The sequence below is a fragment of the Vulpes lagopus genome, chromosome 8 (assembly GCF_018345385.1).
Source record: "Vulpes lagopus strain Blue_001 chromosome 8, ASM1834538v1, whole genome shotgun sequence".
NCBI lineage: Eukaryota > Metazoa > Chordata > Mammalia > Carnivora > Canidae > Vulpes > Vulpes lagopus.
Window position 1 is genome coordinate 105715911 of NC_054831.1, and position 20847 is coordinate 105736757.

General features: G+C 50.3%; 1 protein-coding gene across 2 annotated transcripts in view; it reads right to left on the reverse strand.

The window, feature by feature from the left end:
- Positions 1-19815, reverse strand: part of FOXD1 (forkhead box D1) — a 31114-nt gene extending 11299 nt beyond the window's left edge. The window contains exons 1-2 of one of the 2 annotated variants that reach the window (XM_041765600.1): positions 18455-19815; positions 17307-17615 (exon numbers count right to left, since the gene is read on the reverse strand). In XM_041765600.1, coding sequence (XP_041621534.1) covers positions 18488-19774 — 1287 coding nt within the window. In that variant the 5' untranslated portion in view covers positions 19775-19815 and the 3' untranslated portion in view covers positions 17307-17615; positions 18455-18487. Of the gene's footprint in view, positions 1-17306; positions 17616-18454 lie in introns of those variants that run through there. The other variant, XM_041765601.1, reaches the window with a different exon arrangement.
- Positions 19816-20847: the final 1032 nt, after the last annotated feature.

Here is a 20847-nt window from a genome sequence, read left to right on the forward strand (position 1 = left end):
GCCCGATGTGGTACTGGATCCCGGGACCCCAGGATCACGACCTGAGCTGAAGGCAGGTGCTCAACCGCGGAGCCACCTGGGAGCCCCAATAAAGAACTACTTCTTGAGCAGCAGTGTGATATGGCTGAGAGGTTTGGGGGAAGGGCATCTGCAGTCTATATTGGACAACGGGGATACTGGCAATAAGGAGACCAGAGGCGGAAGAACATATTTCAGTGGTATGGACACAGGGCAATCGAGGCCTGATCTCTGATTCTAACAGTGGGAGTGGAGAAGGGAGAAAAGACAAGTCTTTGCATAGGAAGGACTGACCATGTGTGGCGAACGACTGGATGGGAGAATTATAGGGATGTTATAGGGATGAAGCAATAAAAGATGATTCAGAAAATGTTAAGCCAGGATTAATAGGAAAATGGAGTACTACGGATGGAAGTACAGTGGTCAGGAAGGGAAGTCTAAGATTAGAGAAGGGTGCTAATCCTAGGAACGTAAAGGTGGAGGTTTTTAAGTGGATTTGTGTAGCAGGAGTGGAAAATGTGGTACTACAGCATGGAGAAGATGTCGGTTATCAGCTGAGTAAGGGAAGGGCCTGATGGGTAGCTGTAAGTGGCACCTCAGTCAATCATCAGGGTTCGGGCTCCCTGTGCCTCGTCGTTCATTGTCTTTTTCACTTTTCAGGCCCCAGTGAGTAGTCTCGCCTTCTACCGCTTTATTTATTTATTTTTTTAAAGATTTATTTGTTTATTTTTATTTATGATAGACACAGAGAGAGGCAGAGACACAAGCAGAGGGAGAAGCAGGCTCCATGCAGGGAGCCCGACACGGGACTCGACCCCGGGACTCCAGGATCATGCCCTGGGCCAAAGGCAGGCGCCAAACCACTGAGCCACCCAGGGATCCCTCCTTCTACCGCTTTAAACGATAGATGTTTGAGACCTGTCTCTAATATCACCCTTCCTCTTCTCCTTTTGCCATTCAGAAAGTCCCACATCCCATAGGATTTTTCCATTTTGGAATCAAAGTAATAGGGATACTCGGGAAGAGTCGGACATAACTATGTTTAACAACATTGTTTAACCAATGTAACTCAACTGAAAGGACCCCTAGGCCACCTTTTCCTTCTCTTTATGTCCAAAATGGTTCCAGGCACAGCCAAAGAAACCTCAGATATGGTGATCAGACTGGGAGTGTCTGTTGATTACTTTATTTACATTTGTATACACTGGACACTCAGTGTGATGAGGCTCCAGTATTCATTTATCTGCTCCCTGAAAACATTCTGTTCTTTAGTGCTAATATTTTTTAATACGTTCTATTCCCATGTACAAGTTTTCTTCCTTCTTTAAGACTCATGGTAAGCATTACCTCTTCTGCAGAGACTTCCCTGACCCCTTCCAGACATTGTTATTTCTTTCTCTGTAATCTTCTACTAAACCAGTTCACACTTCTATTAAAACACATCATAAAATATCTTAATTAGTATACATATTTTCCACACCTACACCCAAACCCCAATATCTTATTTTTCTTTGTATCCATAGCATACATGTCATACCATGCTCGCGACACGGCAGGTGCCCACCAAATGCAGGATGAATAAAGGAATGAATGATCAAGTACAGGTCTTTGGTTTCCCTCAATCATTTCTTTTAGTTACAATATCATATTTTATTTGTATTTGGCCCACATGTGAAAGGCCTTGAACATAAGACTTTTATTTGTATTTTCTTCAACCCGTATGCTATTTTATGGCTATAATACCATATAGACCCAAGAATCTGGTAACAAATTCCTAACTTTTGACACCATATAGGCATTTCACAGGAAGTGGTTTTAGTTGGTTACTAATTTTTCGTGTATTTCATTGAATTTCTTAAATTTATGTTTTTCATTGAATTTTTAAATGAAAATGTTTATAATTTTTTTCAAGAATCTCTGTTCAAATTGAGCAAAATAACATGTCTTAACTTACTCTATTTTTAAGATAATGAGCTATTTTCTGGCGAATCAAAAAGTGAACAGAATTTAATATTAATTAAAAGATTAAAGATTTAATTTAATTTAATTGGAGATTTTTCTTTTTTTTTTAATTTTTATTTATTTATTTATTTATGATAGTCACAGAGAGAGAGAGAGGCAGAGACACAGGCGGAGGGAGAAGCAGGCTCCATGCACCGGGAGCCCGATGTGGGACTCGATCCCGGGTCTCCAGGATCGCGCCCTGGGCCAAAGGCAGGCGCCAAACCGCTGCGCCACCCAGGGATCCCTGGAGATTTTTCTATAATAAACCCACATTCTTGTCAGATACCCATGATCTGGTTCTTCTGCTCAAGTCTCTTAGATTTTGTGTGGTCCCTTCTGGCTTATTTAAAAAGAAGGAGGGCCCATCTATGGAAGCAGGTAGACGAATGGGTGAATAAATGAAGCCAGTCTCTCTCTCCACATACAGATCTCCAAAAATAATAGGATACATGTGTGTAAAAGTGGTGAACCACTAATAATATTTAGAACTCCACAATTCCTAGTGGAAATAAAATAATAAAGCAGTGAACCATTCAAGGAAAAGAACAAGCACCATGGTTAAAACATTGGCATCAGAACTCAAAGCCTGCCTGAAATCCAATCACTCACGATTTGGTCTGCTTACGCTGGGAATTTAGATTCCTTTTATGTCGTGGTCCACTTAGAGATAGGCCAGGCCTCCTGACCACGATCTGCATTAAGACCGTGCTGTAATTATACAACTGCCGAACATGCTCATCCTCCATGGAGATTTTTAGGAAATAAACTACCAGTTAGTAGTACTGGTTGAGTCACCCTTATGCTTTGGTAGAGGGAGTAAAAGAGCTACAACCATGTCTAAAGTTAGTAAATATTTCACTTGCAAAAGTTCAAAATTACTACACAAGTTAGGAAATGTGTACTGCTTTGCTTAGAAAGAGGTTAATTAGTGCTATTCTTTAAACACTCCACACCTTGTTTAACATACGATTTCCAAAGTAAGGCACACATTTCCAAGAACCATCCTGAAACGCTGACTCTAGAAATGAGGCAAAATTTCTAAACCTTCTTAGGATCTTACGTATGCAAATGAGCGTTTCCTTCTAAGCAATCAGTCTGGGAGGCCAAACCCATATGAATGACGCTATCATTCCCAAGAACATTTTGAGAATTCTTCTTGTGTAACTACTTCATACAAGATGATAAATCATCAGGGACGTTTCAGTTTTGCCAAGAAAAACCTATATGACCCAACTTGGTCATCGGTTTTATTAACTATATTTGACTCTCACTGACATTTGGCCATTTGTAAAAATCAAATCCACCCTTAGAAATGAAGTTTGTCAAACAAACAGGCAAGATTTTCATGTTCCAAAAAGGTTTCAGCATTGGGCCTATCAATAGAAAAATACAACTTCAGATGATCAGTCTTTTAAACATCACTTATAAAATACCTGTTGGAAGGACAGGGCCAAATTCATTGCCATAATTAATTATGAGAAATCAACCAATGAAAGCTATTGTCACATCGGAGAGTTCTATTAGTGAAATAATGACTGATTACTTGTTTTAACTGATTTTTTAACTTTTCACTTTGAAAAAATTATAGACTCACAAGAAGTTGCAAAAATAGCACACAGAGCTCATATATGCCCTCACTCAGCCCCCTCCAACAGTGATATTTTACATAACTGCAGTACAATCTCAAAACCAGGAAAGTGGACATCATCTAACACTGTTAAGTAGCTTATAGGTCATAAGAAAACTTTTTCAGTCTTCATCATTTTTTACATGCTTTCATTTGTGTGTGTATGCACGTATGTGTGTGTGTGTGGCTTGTGCAACCTTATCCCGTGTATAGACTCATGTAACCCACCGCAATAATCAGGGCACAGCATGCTTCCATCACTACAAAAGAACTCCCCTCTTGCTACCCTTTTATATATGGACCCTTCCCTAATGTCCCTGTCCCCGGTAACCACCAATCTGTTTCCATCTCTACAGTTTTGTCATTTCAATTATTTTATACAAATATCCTACAGTAAGTAACCCTTTGAGGTTGACATCCTTTCACTAAGCATAAATCTAGTTTGTTGCACGCATCATAGTTTATTCCTTTTTGTTACTGAGTATTCTTCTGTTGTGTGAACACCCCAGAGTTTCACCTATTGAAGGAAATATGGATTTTTTTTTTTTGTATAACAAATAAAGCTGCTGTGGACATTTATGTACAGATTTTTCTATGAACATACATTTTCATTTCTGTGGGATAATGCCCTAGAGTATGGTTTCTGGGCTGTAGAGTGAGCACATATCTAATTTTGTCAATAGCCGACAGACTATTTTCCAGAGTAACTGTACCGTTTTACATTCATACCACTAATGCATGACAGATCCAATTTCTCTGCATCCCCGCCAGTAATTGATATTATTGCTATTTTTTATTTTAGGTGTGTAGTTCCCTTTCTTATTTTCAGAAATTGCTGATTCAGTCTATACCACGGGTACTATGATAATTCAGTAGGGATGGCCTTTGTCTTTGAACTGTCTTCCTCAGTAGGAACTTCTAGATTTACTTTATATTTATCTTTTTTAGATTTAAGATTATAAAAATATGTGTTTTCTACTTCAAATTTATCAACATCCAGAAATTAGCAATCAAACCTCACCGCAGGCTCTTCTGCTGGGGTTCATCATTTCTCCCATGGCACAAACATGCCCACACCTTCCTGTCCTGTCCTTCCTGGGGAGACACATCCTACCGGCTGCATTATGTTGTGTTTCCCGGGGGGAGGGGAGCACTGGTTGAGTGTCCTGGGCGCTGGCTTTGAGGCTGCATCGCTGGGGAGGCTGAGGGAGAGGGCAAGACGCCCATAATTCCGCAGGTTCGCTGTGCTTCTTTCCTTCCTAGAGAACAGCTTTTCTATGGTCAGCGTTAACCAGCCTGTATACCCATCCATAGAAACGGTACAGACCGCTAGGTTAGTTGCAAAATGAACACTTTACTTCAAACAGAATTCAAAGCACACTTGACAGGCTGTTACGTTAAGCACTTGCACGTTAAGCACTTGCACGTCTGAGGTAGAACAAACTAGATGTAATTCACTTTCGCTCTCAAGTTCCCGCCATTCTTTGTGAAGAGGCCCAAAGTACTTACTACCAGTATTAAGGGCTAAAATGGCAAGTAGGAAATAGAATCCAATTACAAAAGCAGCTTTTGGCTTCTGCTCTCCTTACAGGGACCCACAAATGTACATTGAAAATGATGTGCCTAATAGTTACCACAGTTAAAACACTTCATCGTATTTACTTACTCACTTGCAATCATTAAACTACCTCTGCTGGTTGATAATGATGTGTTTTGGTGGGGGTTGGAGTTTGGGGGTGGGGGGAAAGAGTGTTTGCTTTTAATTTAATTTTTGTTTGTTTTTAATTTCAGAGTAAGGTAAGATTTTCCAGTGCCCGCCTTCTCTTCTTGACCTATACAAATTGGCTTACCATGTATACTGTCTTATAAATAAAAGTTGAACAGATGAATCTCAAAAACATACCGATCAGTAAAAGAAGCCAAACAAAAGCCTGCATAGGCACTGTAAGATTCCATCGATATGAAGTTCAAGAACATTTAAAACTAATCTGTGGTGACAGAAATGAGAACAGTGGTTGGGGGTAGGGTAATATTGATGGGAAACAGGCATGGAGGAGTTTTGTAGGATGGTAAAAGTGTTCCATATCTTGATCTAAGTAGTGGCTACACAGGTGGGGAGTGTGTGTGCACCTGCGTGTGTGTACACCCACAAATCCACCAAGTTGACTGCTTAGGAGTTGAACACTTTGCTGTTATTCTCTAATTGAAATTTAAATTGGCAGTGGGAATAAAAAAATAAGAGGTCTGATGATAAAATCACAGACAGAATAGACTTGGGTATTCCATTTCAAAGGTTCCAAGAATTTTTAAATTTTGCAAATTATAATTCTCCTCAGTGCAAGTGAACCACTTTTCTCAACTCTTACTTCTTCTCTGCCCCTCCCAGCTTCTTTTTTTCCCTCCTAGCTTCTTTTTATTTTCCCCTCCCAGCTTCTTAATTAGTTAGATTTATGTTGCAAAGTCATGCATGTTGTAACTGTTAAATTAAAATATTGTGAAGCAGGGTGTGGAAGCAATAAAACTCTGTTAAGATCCGTTTAGGCCTTTAAAATTCCATGATTCCCTTCACTCACATGACATCTCTCATTCCTTTTTTTGAAGTTTGGATCCAAGGAATTTTGCATGCTGTGGGTTGGCATTTAGTTAATAGCATCTTTAGCTGAGGTTCCATTTTCTAAATTAACAAGATCAAGAACAGTGACCTGATGATATTTCTTTGTACGTCTGGCTATTTTCCAAAAAGGAGGATTAGGGAAAGAAAGAAAGGAAGAAAGAAAGAAGGAAGGAAGGAAGGAAGGAAGGAAGGAAGGAAGGAAGAAAGAAAGAAAGAAAGAAGAAAGAAAGAATGAATGAAAAGAAAGAAGGAAAGAAAAAGAAAGAAGAGGAGAGGAGAGGAGAAAGGAGGGAGGGAGAGAAGAAATATAACCGTCTTGGTCATCTTTATTTTAGAATAAAATGTGTCTCAAATTTTTGTTAGAGCATCGCATTTTTCCCCCCTCTCCCCAACAAAATGGACAAACAACCTCACACACATACACGCAATCTGTAGTGGCAATATATCTTCTAGTTCTCATTTCCATCTCTTGTATCCCTGATCACTTGTCTTTGGGGTCGTTCCTAACCAAACCACGGAAAATAATAAAGAAAAAAATCTCCACATAAACCATGGTGATAGAATCAACAGCTCGCTTAAGGAACTGAACCAAGCCAGGTTTAACTTCTTAAAGCATATCTGGGAATGATGAGCTAAGAAGGGTGAGAGAAGGCTGAAAAGTATGGTAAGAATCTGCCTAGGCACATAGTAGATGCTCAATATATATTTCTTTTAAAGAAGGCTGGTGACAGCACACAGATTATTTATGCAAGTGAAGAACTCCCGCAGCAACGTGTGCGACCAAGACAGAGAATGGGGGGCCCTGCGGAGACTCCCACTTCCAGATGCTCCTCTTGGAAATTCCACATTTAAAAATAGGTTGGGGGAGAGGTAAGCTCCAGCTATTTATGTGAGGAATAAGGAGGGAGACAGATGGAGACAAAAGTATGGAGGCTGCTGCGGAAAGCAAAGGGGTGTCTTCAGGAAGAGGGAACTAGGAGCCTCTTTCCACTTGGCTGCCCCCAACTTCTAGGCTGTGCGGGGCATTCTAACAGGCGGCTGGGCCTCCAGCGGGGGATGGGGAAGGCGCTTCGAATGGGGGGGCAGGGATGGGGGAGCGGGAGGGAAGCAGGGACTGGGGGAGCAGGGCCTGGGGAGAGTAGGGGGAAGCTGGGACTGGGGGGAGCAGGGATGGGAGGAGCAGGGATGGGGAGAGGGGAGAGGCAGGGACTTGGGCAGGGATGGGGAGAGGGGGTAAGCAGGGATGGGGGCAGGGACGGGGAGAGGGGGGAAGCAGGGATGGGGGCAGGGGGGGAAGCTGGGATGGGGGGAGCAGTGGGAAGAGCAGGGACTGGGGGGGGAAGCAGGCCCAGCAACAGGTGGTGAGGAGCTGGTGCACTTTTGTCTCCCGAAGGAAATGGGCTGCGCTGAAAGGGCGGAAAGCAGTGGCGCGCGGGACTGGAGTCTGCGGGGTCCCCGGCCTTCTCGCCGCCACCCCAGGCTTCTCTAATTAGGGAAGGGATGCAGGGTGGCATTAGTTCCCAAACGTTTTAATCGAGCCTCCTTTCAATGGCCGCGGATAAATGTAGCCACTGTTACTCTGGGCTGAATGGGTCGCGGAGGCTCCCGCTGCCCCCAGCGTGGCCATTCAGGGCTCTTTTCACAGCCCCTAAGCGGCTCAGTCCCGGGCCCAGCGACACTCCGGAGCGCTCCTAATTAGTCTAATTAGAAAGGTGGACTGTAAATGGGAGGAAGACAGACTTGGGTTAGGAAGATGCTCGATGCTGCCAATCTCGGCCGGGTTGCCACTTACTCCCTCCGGGAAGAGAAGGGCGCAGAAAAGGAGGCTGGAGCGGACCCGCCGGCCGGGGTCCCTGACCCGCGCGCCCCGCCCCACCGCCGCCCCGCTGCACCCTCGGGCCCGCCGCACCCCCTGCCCGCCGGGGAACCGGGAACCGCGGAGGCGGCCTGCGCAGCGCAGCGGCGGGGCCCGACCGCGTAGCCACCGAAAGCCGCGCGCCCTCGGGGCCCCTGAGTCCGGACGCGCCCTCCCGCCGAGGAGGGCCCCGCGCGGCGTGGGAGAGACCCCGGGGCCGAGGAGGGGGGGCCGCGGCGTGGGAGAGACCCTGGGGCCGAGGGGGGGGGGCCGCGGCGGCGGGGTGGTGCGCGCAGGGCCCCGGAGCAGGCCCCTCGCCGTCCGGGTCCCGCGCGCCCCTGGGCCGAGCTCCCGGGTGTCCGCAGCCCAGCCGGGGCCCCGCGCATTCCTGCGCTCGCGCGGCCCGCGGGAGGCCGGGTGGGGAGCGGTGCGGGTGGCTTCCAGACGCTGAACCTCTAATCGGGCCATAAATCAGCCGGTGAGGGGGGGGGGGGGGGGGGAGGCGGCTGGTGCAGGTGTAAAAACAGAGGGGAGAGCGGGGCCGCACGGCCGCAGCGCCCCGCAGGTCAGCGCCTCTGCAAACGAACATCTTGATAAGTCCGCTGACAACAAAGTAAACACTGGGGGGGCGGGGGCCCGGGAGCCTGGGGGGGGAGGAGGGCCCGGGAGCCTGGGGGGCGGGGGGCCCGGGAGCCTGGGGGGCTGGGGGCGCCCGGGAGCCTGGGGGCGGGGGGGGGCGCCCGGGAGCCTGGGTGGGGCGCGGGGCCCGGGAGCCCTGGGGGGGAGGAGGGCCCCGGGAGCCTGGGTGGGGCGGCCGGGCTAGCAGGCCCCGGGGGCGCGGGGGCTCGGAGCTGGGTGCGGGGCAGCCGGGCCGGAGGGAGGGAGGCGAAGCAGGCCCGGGAGCCCCGGGGCCACCGCGTGCCGGGCTGAGGTCCGGGCGCCCTGCCGCCCGCTGCCTGCGCCCCTCCCGGCCCCGCGCCCCCGGCGCCCCCGCACGCAGGCCCGGCCCGGCCCCAGGTCGAAGGCTGCCGGCGGGGCGGCCGGAGGAGGGAACAAACCGAGTGGAGAGGAGGATCAGGAATGAATCCGGTGCGCGGCTCGGGAGCAAAGAGCCTGTCGACTCGGTATCGAGACGCTGGCACAAGCGGCAAACGGATTCACAGACAAAGGAAAACAATACAAGTCTCGTTAGATCATTTTTCTGGACATTGTTTAAGGTCTGAAAGGGACCAAATCGTTTCAAAATGTTGCCAGTAAAAATTATCCTATGTGGAATGCAACTAATCCTTTTAGGTTCCTGTCAACTGTTTCCACAAAAGGAATCCGATTTTTCAAATCAAAGATCCAAAAGTCTTTGGGGAGAGATTTATTACATGCCAGAGCTTTAGTTACAGAATAGAGTTACAATAACAACTCGCACCCCCCAGCTCCCTAAAATAAGGACTCCCTCCCCAGATCCTTCTACAGAAGTGTGGGGGATGGTTTGCTGGAGTCCCTGCCTGTGCTGGGGGAGGGGGGCCGAGCGAGGGGAAGAGGAGGGAGGCGAAGAAATATTAAATTCCTGACCTAGGAAAACAGAAGGCAGAGGCCTCCGCATTTTATTTTTATCCTCTGTACCCCTGGTTACTTCTGAAGAAGAAAACAAGCCCCGCACTTGGTGACCTGCCCTGACACTTCCTCTGTGCTGACAACGCTAAGGTGAGGGTAATGCTTGAACTGAAGACACAAAAGCTCATGGTGCCGTCCACTCCTGGGGGCCAGGACTGGACTCTCTGAGTTTGCACATTGATGTGTCTACAAATTCTGCAAGTGGAAAAATATTTATTTTAAAGTCTGTAAAAGAATACACGAAAAATAGACTGTGCTTTGCTTTTTAAATTTTCTTTGATTTGTAATAAAATGTTTAAGCGTGGGGTGGGGGGCGACTATCCTAGGGTTCTTCTCAGTGCCTCTGTTTAACTCTTCACACACCCGTGTGAACATACACTCCTCCCGAGTAGCTCGCAGTCTCAGTTCACAGTAGCATGAGCATTTCAGAATGTGCTCTTCCTCCTTGCCAGTACTTCACAGACACAGCATAGTGGCTAGGGATACTACAAATGGGGGATATCTTAGGAAAAAGCGTTAAAAACTTGGGAGGAAACTCAAATTTCTAGTTTTCTGCATGGAGGAGTTTGGCACTGAGTTGTCTGCAAACCACGCAGATGCTTCGGTGTTTTCGGCGTTTTGTGAGTCAACCGCCAAACTGGGAAAATATTATCAAGAACCAGACAATCTCTGTTTTGTTTATAGGCCATCAAGATTTTTTTTAAAGAGTTCTGTTAAATGGGGGGGGGGGAATGAAAAAACATATCTTCCTCCTCTTCCCTCCACCCCACTGTTTTCCTGCTGAAATGGCTTGCTCCTCGGTTCCCTGGCTGTATGCTTGCGTTATCAGAGGCAACTTGGTGGCAGGAATTCTTTCACTTGTTTCCTATGTTTAAAGTGGGAATAAAGGGATTTGCATTGTAGCAGGTGCTCAATAAATACAGCAGACTAATCCCACTTTTCAAAGCTTAGAGGTTAAAGAGATGATCGGCAGATAAGTAACTGGGGGAAAGAAGTGGAGCAAGAGTCTAGAAGAGTGGATTTTAAAACACTATTGGTTTGTTTATTTTAGAAGGGAGGAGAAAGTTAGCTGTCCAAACACACAACTGGCTGAAGCACAAGGAGACCCGATGCTATCTCTTCTCAATATTTCTAGAAGGGGTTCAGTAACAATTTATTCCATGCATAGAGTGGGAATTTTGAAGAGTTTTCACATTGAGCCAAAGACTTCCCTTAAACTAATGTAAGAATTCGGGTATCCTCCAAAGTTTAGAAGTTCTACTTTTTACTTCCTGGAAGAACAAAGATGTAGGAAAGGAATCACAAGGGAATCATCCTATACAATTGTACAGGGTTTATGTTCTCCAAAATATTTTCACATGAATTGTCCTATTTCGTTCTCACAACCTATCCCCATACGCCCCAAAATGGCAAACGAGTGTAAAAACTGAGCTAACATTTAAGTTCAACCTAGTCTCATTTATTCTGTTGTGAGCTTCAGAGATTTTTTTTTGGTTTGTGATTTTTTTCCCTTCCATAGTCAATCATTAAAAAACACGCAGACACACACACACACATAATCTTGTCCTGTCATTTTCATATATGTGAAGCTCTGCATTTAAATGATAATAGTTATTCTTCACTCATACTAATGCTTCATTGTTGATGTTTCAGAAAATATGTTGTCTTTATATTGCTGAAAATATCTGCCTTTTGTTTATATTAATGGGAATTCCTAAGCAAGTATGAAAAGAAGCTTCTGCCCTCTGCCATAACTAATATGTGCTCCTGCTTTGCCTTTGCTAGTCTGTTATTAATCAGTAGTTGCAAATAAGAGAATCTTCAATCTGTGCCTGGCTCCCCCGGGACAGAGAGGGACAGGCAAGGCCCCAGGGCCTCAGATCTGCTACCCTTGGCGGCCGGATCCTCTCCTGGTGCTCAGCAGACTCCCTGGCCTTGCACGATTCCATGTAGCTTCCATTCTTCCTAACCGATTACATAGATTCGTCTTTAACTAGAAGATGCTACATACAGGGAAACACCCCATCTTGAAAAATCAAGTCACTCTTAAGAAGAGAAAAATAACCTTCCTAACTCTCCTCTCTCCAAATTCAGAATCAGAACTTTGCAGGTTTTCTAAATAAAGCCTCTGATATTAACCGAAGGCTTTTCTTCCTGAAATGGGCTTTTTGTTGTCTTTTACGGTGTAGTATCTAAAAAAGAAAACGTTTCTGGTTTCACAGAAACACTCTTTCTCTAGAAAAATCAATGTGATCCTGCGTTAAGCACCGCCCTTTGGAAAGATCCGTGTTTTACACTTTACTCCGCGGTCTGCAGCTCGCAATCAGATGCAATCCTTGTACAGACTTGGACTCTGGCTTGGAGGTCCTCCTAAGGGACAGAGCACTGGCCCCAGCAACGGCCGAGGTGGCTGCGCTTCAGGAACACTTGTGGTGGAGACTGGCAAGGATGCTTTTTTTCCGTCAAGGGGAAGGTGTGATTCCAGGAGGTGGCCTGGAATCCCCTCTCTCCCCCAACAAAGCATTTTAGGGAGACCTCCAACCGGGCAGGTCTGAGTCCCAGGTGGGATTGTCCCTTGGGAGGCTCCAGGGCAATGGATGGATTGTGGGAGGGCTAAGAGGACCCGCGTAACCCATACCCTACACAGCTGTTCAAAGACAGAAAATTCTTCAGGAATGTGTCTGGATGGAGGTGGGGGCACATTCTGAGAAAAATGACGTGCTTTCTCCTTAAGTGTTAGATCAGTCGATCAGTCTCTTATACATATTCCTCCTTTTTCCCACGTGGAGACAAGGTGACCTTAAGTTTGGTTATAAAGACATGCTTAGCAGTTTGGCAAAAAAGTTCTGTCACTTTGGAAGATTTTGAACATTAGAAATCAGGGAGAAAAGCAGAAGAAATGGACAAATAGCACAAAGATGAACCGGGTTAGGTAGATGTGTGTGTGCAATGACTCAAAGACTGCCAACGGATCGGAAGAGCGAAGCCAGGGGAGCGTCACGTAGAAGTAGGTAGAGGAAGCTGACACATCTGGAGTAACTGGCTACAGATTCCAAATGTATCTGCAAGAAGGCGCTGGGGTAGCTCCTCAGTACAGGGGACAGGAGGAGCAAGCAAAGAAGCAAAAAGTGTGTAAGAAATAAATGACTCTTCTGCACCGTGACCTCTAAGGCAATTTGCCCTGCCACAGTGGGTGTCTAATAAACCGCAATGATGGCCACCAAGTGGCAGCGTGATGTAAAGGGGATAAAATGGGATTTAAATACTCAAGTCCCAGTAGCTGTGACCTTGGGCAAGTCATTTCATATTTTTTGAAACTTAATACCTTTATTTGTAAAATGAGATCCGTAATAACTCTTGTCCTCACTATTCCAGCGTGGTTGAGAGAAGTACTAGTGAAAATCCTTTTTTAAAGTTGATGTGTGGGCAGCCCGGGTGGCCTAGCAGTTTAGTGCCGCCTGCAGCCCGGGCGGGGTGTGATCCTGGAGCCCCAGGACTGAGTCAGGCTCCCCGCAGGGAGCCTGCTTCTCCCCCTGCCTGTGTCTCTGCCTCTCTCTGTGTCTCTCATGAATAAATAAATAAAATCTTTAAAAATAATAATAAATAAAAAAGTTGATGTGTGCTGAGGGGTAGTGGATGGAATGGACGGATAAGCGGCTCCTAGGGAACAAGGGACATCTGCTTCTTGCCCTGATGCTGATTACAAGAGTGTGTTCACCTTGTGAGAAGTGATCGAGATTTGTGCATTTTCCTGTACATATATCATACTTCTTAAAATGTTTACTTTTAAAGAATAGCTCAAAAATGGTCTTTAGAGTCAGGCTGGTGATAATGATGATAAAGATAAGGAAATTATAAATGTGGGCCAGAAACTCATAGTCTTGATCTCATTTCTTTTTCCTAGCCATCTTATCACACCTGGAGGCTCAGAACTCTTCAAGGGAGGCAGGGGGGATTGACAGTAACAATCAGTTATTTTCTATGTGTGTTCTTGCTTGTTACCAAGTAGTATTTTCCCGGTTAAGAGGCAGGAGGAATGAACCAGGAAGTTTCCCGCGTGCCAGAGGGGTCAGCAATAAAAAAGAAAAGAGCCCAAGCTGTTCACATCAAGGGGAAGATGTGATTAGAGAGATGTGACATGCAAAGAAATTATCTGAAAAGTGAATTCAGTTGGGAAAGTACAAGTCCCAAAGAGCCGAGAGCAGCTGGTCATGATCAGATTCTCCATCTTTCTGTCAAATGTAATCGTATCCAAATTGGCAGGGTATTTATTGCTAAAGTCGAAGGGCCAGATTTTACACTAAACATATTTACACATTTACATTCACGGCCCTATAAACACTCCACATTTCACTGGCCGTGACATCAAACACATTTACCAACAAAAAGCATATGCCTAATTACAAAATCATAGGGGAGAAGAGAGGCAAGTGGCAGCTGATGGGCAATGAGCGTGCATGCCTGTGTGTGTGTGTATATGTGTGACCCAGCTGCAACGCCAGGAAGCCGGGAGAGACGAGAATGGATGCTGACAATGCTGGGCCCACTCTGCTTGTCCTCTGCATCCCAGGCCTGTCCTCGTCTGGTTCAGTTCTCAAGGGGGACGGGGACCCCCGGCGCTCCAACGCATCCCACGGTTATCCCCCTGGAGGAGCCCAGAGAGACCAGAGTGACTGGTGGGCAAATTTCGGATTCGGATTGAGTTTGATGGGGATATGACCTTAAAGTTACCCCCACATGACTTTTCTCAGTCGGTAATAAAAATAGGTGGGAGCAAAATGGGTAGCCAGCAGAGAAGTTTTAAAACTAAACCTAGAGTCCTTAATTCCTGGCTTCAGGCAGTAAGATCAGATCCCTGCCCGCCTGGAGCAGTTGTAATAACACCGTTAGCCGCTCCAAGCTTGGTCCTCGGTCAAGCAAGGAAATGAGAGCCACCAGGGCCAGAGAGAGGAAAACAAAACAGGCACCACCACTGGCCTCCGACAGCCTTTAATAAATGACACAGGCTGGTATTCCATCAAAATAATCACCTTCCATCTGAAAAAAAATAAAATTCACCTCCCCCAGTTCTCTCAGAGGACAGTCTACAGGAAGAAATGGTGAGCTTTGGGGGTGAGGGGGACCGAATGGCAGAAGCTTTTCCCCCACATGGATGCTTACTACATTCACTGTAAGAATTTTGTTAGTAACCGTACGCCAAATCCCAGTTCCACCAGCAGAAAGTTTGGGCAGGAAAGGGCCACTGAGTGGGGGCCAGGGAAGGAGGGATGTGCAAACGCATACAGAGATGGCTCGGTGAGTGAGAGCGAAAGGTAAAGGTTCTCAGAATTTTTCCCTTCTCATCCCTGGTTTCTTTTCTTTTCTTTTTTTTTTCCTCCTTTTTAAGAGAGGAAAGGAAGTGGCTCTTAAATAAATGCACAGGATGGAGATGGGAAGGAAACACGTTGTTGAACAGAAGCGCTAGCTTCTCATTTTGAAGAAATAAAATAATTACCCAACAGAGAAAAAAAGAAATCAACCAAGAAACGATCTAAGGTCGTGACACCGTGTGTGGTACAAGGAGCAATTCAATCCATAAGGGCTTCATTACCCCCGCAATAGATAACATTTGGCTAAATCCAGCCACAGAGTAAATCGCTGCCGCTCCGCAGAGCCCTGAATGGAGACGCTCCTTTTTGTGTGGTCCTCGTCCTCCCGGAGCTGCCTGCACCATTAGCCCCAATATATCCCTCTCCCTATTAACTGCAATTCCCTCCCGACTGCGCCCCGGTCATTTGTCTCCGGGCTCGACGGGGGCGTTTGATGAGCAGAGAAACAAGACGGAGGGGAGAAAAGCGTCGGGTTAATGAGTTGTAGCAAATCCACACTTTGTAGTTGGGAGGAGGAGAGCTGGTGGCCAATGTTTGTCCAACTGGTTTATTTTTCGAGACCCAGCCTATTGAGGAAGGCTTGTTCAAGCAAGCTCGGTCCTTCCAAACACACAAACATCCTTCTGTGTGCCTTCAAAGAAAAGGGGACCAGGGCTGGATTTGCATGCGAATGAGGAGCCCGGGAGGAGACGTCCTTGCCCATCAAAGGCCCCGGTAGCCCGCAGCCCCTCGGCCTTTGTTCCAGCACCTGCTCCCGGTGCAGCCCGACGGCCGCCCTACGCTCCGGGCCGCCGCTCCCCGCCTGCAGGCCCCGCCGCCTGGGCGCCCCACTATCTCGTCCCCCTCCCCCCCCCTCCCCGGCCCCCGCCGCTGGCCACACCTGGGGCGGAGCCCAGGGCCCCCGGGGTGCAGGAGGCAAACCTGGGGAGCCCGCAGGCCGCTGGGGCTTCCTCCTTCTCCGGGCTGGGGGCTCAACAAGCGCTAGGTCTCTCTGGCTGGTGCGCGTGACTCGGGGACGGGGCTCCAGACTCCAGATGAGCCCGCGGCGGGTCTGCACGGTGCCTTGTTACCATCCGCTTAACGGCTCTGACAACTTGGGGGGTAGAGCCCAGCCTGGCACTTTTTTTTTTTTTTTTTTTTTACAGGTGCGGGCATCTAACAGAGGATGAGCAGAGATTCCCTGCTTTCAGGACGTCCAAGCATCACGCAAATAATAACCCGCATGGTCTTGCTCTTTCCCCCCGCTCGTCATAATGACTTCCAGCTCTGAGCTGCAGGTCTGTGACTTACAGAGAGAAGGATGCAAGGCGCGCAGCAGCGCCTGTGCCGTCCGGGATCCGCCTGCTAACGCCTCTCCCCAGGCGGCTTGGGCATCCGGACGTCCCGGCCCCGGGGGCTCCTCTCTGGCAGCCAGCCGGGCTAGGGTAAAAGTAACTTTTGCATATAAGGTTCTGGTCTAACAATGTTTCCATTTGTATCTGCATAGTCAGTGGTGAACGTTGAGGGTATGTCTGAACTCTTACTTAATCTTCTCCAAATGCTTGATAGGAAAAAACCCAGGACTTAATTTTAAGGCTGTGAGAGTCCAGTTTCTCCTCCCTAAAGAGGCACACGAGGCCAGGGCGTCAAGAGCGACTGTCACTGCAAAAATATTGGCCTATAATTCAGTCTTCATTAACTTGATAGATTAGTGGTGCAGATCTTCAGGTACATACCTGTCTAGGCTTTTGAAAAAGAATTTGATAAACATATTTAACCTCCTCTGCAACTCACTGATATTAAGTGTTTAAATTACGTATTACATATGCTTTGGTTTTATTTGTAGCCCGTAGCAAATATCTATAGTTATCAAAACTAGAGTCTCATATTTTTTCACATAATTAGAAATTGCCTGCAACAAGTAGTTAGTGAAAATACTCAAAATTTGAAAAAAAGATACCCTAAATCACAAAAGCTGTATAATTACTTCAATAAACACTGATACACTTTCATTTTTATTCTTAAAGCGTGTACTATGCTAAAATTGAAGATTTCTCTTACATACTCTACGTTACTCATTTAGAGTTTCACTGTTTGCCTTTTAAAATAAAAACTTCTTTATGCAATTCCTAAACATCTTTTCTTTCAAGAAAATAGTAGCTTTAAATACTAGAGCTTTCAAATAAAGTTTATTTTACACAGGTAAATATTACTCAGGACTTCAAAGCTACTTGTATCTATTAAATTTGCAAAGACTAAAGATTGCCTATTTGCTCATGCTGCTTTCATTACAATGTAACTGTCAGGTTGCAGAATTTTTACAGATACAATATTGTGCTCAAAAGGAAGTGAAAGTTAAAGTGGGAAACTCAGAAATAAAATTAAAAGTTCTGCAAAAATATCTGAGGGTGACTGTGGCATCAATTTTAACAGCCCCAGTGCTCTTCAAAATGGAACAGAAGTCTGAAAATGCCTATTAAAGTAGCTTATTTTATTGTCACCATTAAGAAGTAATTTCTGATTTCTTGCAGTGACTTTGACCTGGAAAGCAGAAATGAAAAATGATGCCGTGATGCTCTTTAAAAATCCTCTCTGAAAATAAAATTTCCTATTCTATGTCGGGTTCCTACTTCATTCCCACAGAAATCTTTTTTTTTTTTTTTAACAGAAAAGAAAATAAACTAAGAAGGGGACGACTGGAGCCAATTTTTTTGGTGGATTTTCTTTGAAAATTAAGCATTTTATTTCTGAAAAAAGTGTAAAAATCTTACATTAGAATAGCACAATAATAATTGCCAGTAAAATTTACAATACCCCTTGTAAAGAATACGCAGCAAGTACAAAATAAAAATCCCGCGTGTCTATTATGATACAAAAACACAGGTTAAAATAAGAAACGATCGTTTTGACTTTTTTGTTGTTGTTGTTCCTTGTGTAAACACGTTAATCATTTTCCCCCCATATTTGTATGAAAAAAGTACACCAGACAAGTGTCCTCGAATATAAAAACTATTGCTTCGCTGGCGCTCTTCAGGACCTTTAGTATCTGTGTATCACTCTTTTGAACATTATCGGTATTTTTTAAACGCCTGGACCTGAGAATCTCTAGACCTCCAAAAGGCTTAGATTTAGGAAGTGATCAATAAAAAAGTTCCCACAGACGGAGGAAGGCCCTTGCGCTTACACAAGGGAGGGCCCGCGGCGGGCCCCGGGTTGGCTCCTCCAGGGCAGGGCCGGGCCGGCCGGGGGCTGCAGCCTCGCGGCGGCTTTGCATAAATAGAGGGGCCGCGCCGCAGCGCAGGGCGCTCCCGGGCAGTCCCGGGCGGGGGCCGCGCGGAGCCGGGCGCACCGGGCGCGCGCGCCGGGGGGCGGGTTCCTACCTGCGGGCTGCCGAGCGCCCTAACCGGGCGGCCTTAACAGTTAGAGACGCGGGCGGTCAAGCTGTCGCCGCCGGGCAGGGCCGCGGCCGGGTGCAGGGTCCCCAGGGCGGCGGACGAGGACACGGAGGAGGCTGCGGCGGCCGCGAGCGAGCGGGTGAGCGCGGCGGCAGGGCCCCCCGCAGCCTGGGCGCCGCCGGGCGCGGGCGGGGGCGCGGGCGCGGGCGCGGGCGCGGGCGCGGGTCCCGGCGCGGGCGAGGCCTGCACCGCTTGCGCGGCGGCCGGGCCCAGGCTGCGGCCGATGATGCTCTCGATGGAGAAGGGCGAGCGCGCCAGCGCCTTGGCGGCCGGGGCCCGCAGCGGGGCGGGCAGGGCGGCGCCCAGCGGGTGCGGCCGGTACCCGAAGGCGGGCGCGCGGGGCGGCGGCGGCGAGTGCGGGTGGAAGGCGGCGAAGAGCGCGGCGGGCGGCGCGTAGGGCGGCAGCTGCAGGCCGAAGCCGCAGCCGTAGGGCCCGTAGCCGCAGGGGGGCGGCGGCGGCGGCGCGGGCGGGAAGAGGGCGGCGGCGGCGGCGGCCCCGGCCCCGGCCCCGGCCCCGGCCCCGGCCCCGGGCCCCGCGCCCGCCGCGCCGCGCAGCAGCAGCGCCTCGTGGGGCGGGAGCAGCGGCTGCCGCTTGAAGCGCTTCCTCCGCCGCAGGAAGCTGCCGTTGTCGAACATGTCGGCCGACTCGGGGTCCAGCGTCCAGTAGTTGCCCTTGCCCGGGTTGCCCGGCTCGCGCGGCACCTTGACGAAGCAGTCGTTGAGCGACAGGTTGTGGCGGATGCTGTTCTGCCAGGCGGGGAACTTCTCCCGGTAGTAGGGGAAGCGGCCGCTGATGAACTCGCAGATCTCGCTCAGCGTCAGCCGCTTCTTGGGGCTCTGCAGGATGGCCATGGTGATGAGCGCGATGTACGAGTAGGGCGGCTTCACCAGCGGGCCCCGCGCCGCCGCGCCCCCCGCGCCCCCCGCGCCCCCCGCGCCCGCCGCGCCCCCCGCGCCCGCGCCCGCCGCCCCCGCCCCCGCCGTCGTGGCCGGGCCCGGGGGCGCGGGGGCCGCGGGGGGCGCGGGGCGCGCGGCCCGGGGCGCGTCGTCGTCGTCGTCGTCCTCGTCCTCCAGCTCGTCCTCCCCGCCGTAGGAGCGCCGCCGCCGCCGCCGCCCGGGCCCCGGGGGGGCCTCGGCGCCGCTGCCCTCGCCGTCCTCGTCGTCGTCGCCGCCGGCCCCGCCCTCCCCCACCACGTCGATGTCGGTGTCCTCCGCGGGGCCGGGCATCTCCGCGCTCAGGGTCATCGCTGCGGCGCGGCGGGGGCGGCGGGGGGCGCGGGCGCGGCGGGCGCGGGGGGCGCGGGGGGCGCGGGGGGCGCGGGGGGCGCGGGGGCGGGGCGCCGCATCGGGACGCGCGGCTCGGGGCTCCCGCCGCTCCCCGGCCCCGGCCCCGCGGGCGCCACGCTCGGGCCTCGGCGCCGCGCCCCGCGAGTCCTCGCCGGCGGCCGCGGGAGCCGCTCGGGGCCGCCCCGCCTGGGCCCGGGCGCCGAGCGGGGCCGACCTTCCCCGGCGGGCGGCGGCGGCGGCGGCGGCGGGCGGGAGCCGAGGCGGCGGCCGAGTCCGGGAGAGGGCGGACCTCTCCGCGGCTTATAGCGGGCGGCCTGTCACATGGTGCGCGCGTCAGCGCCGCGGAGGGCCGGGCAGGGGCGCGGGAAGCCGGCGCGGACGGAGCGCACGGAGGACCGGCCCGCGCGGGTCGCGGCGGGGGACCCGGGGCTGCGCGCCGCTCGGCGTCCGGGCGCGGCGCGCGCTGGCCCTCCCCTCCCCTCCCCCCCCCCTCCCCGCCCCCCCCCTCCCCCCTCCCCTCCCCTCCCCTCCCCGCCCCTCCCCTCCCCCTCCTCCCCTCCCCGCCCCGGGCAGCCGCACCGCTCGGCTTCCTGGCGTCCCCGAGCTGGCCCTCCCCTACCCCACCCTCCCCGGGGCTGCGCACCGCCGGGCTTCCCGGCCGGCCCGGAGCTGGCCCTTCCCTCCCCTCCCCTCCCCTCTCGGGGCGGCCGCACCGCTCAGCATCCCCGCATCCGGCCTGGTCCCTGAACTGACCCTCCCCTCCCCTCCCCGCTCCGGGGCGGCCGCGCCACTCAGCGTCCAGCCGGATCCCTTAGCTGACCCTCCCCTCCCCTCCCCTCCCCTCCCCTCCCAGGGGCATCCCGCCCCTTCCCAAGCTGGCCTTCCTCTCCCCTCCCCTCCCCTCCCGGGGGCGCCGCACCACTCAGCGTCCAGCCGGGTCCCTGAGCTACTACCCTCCCCTCCCCTCTCCTCCCCTCCCTTCCCCGGGCAGCCACACCGCTCGGCTTCTTGGCGTCCCCCGAGCTGGCCCT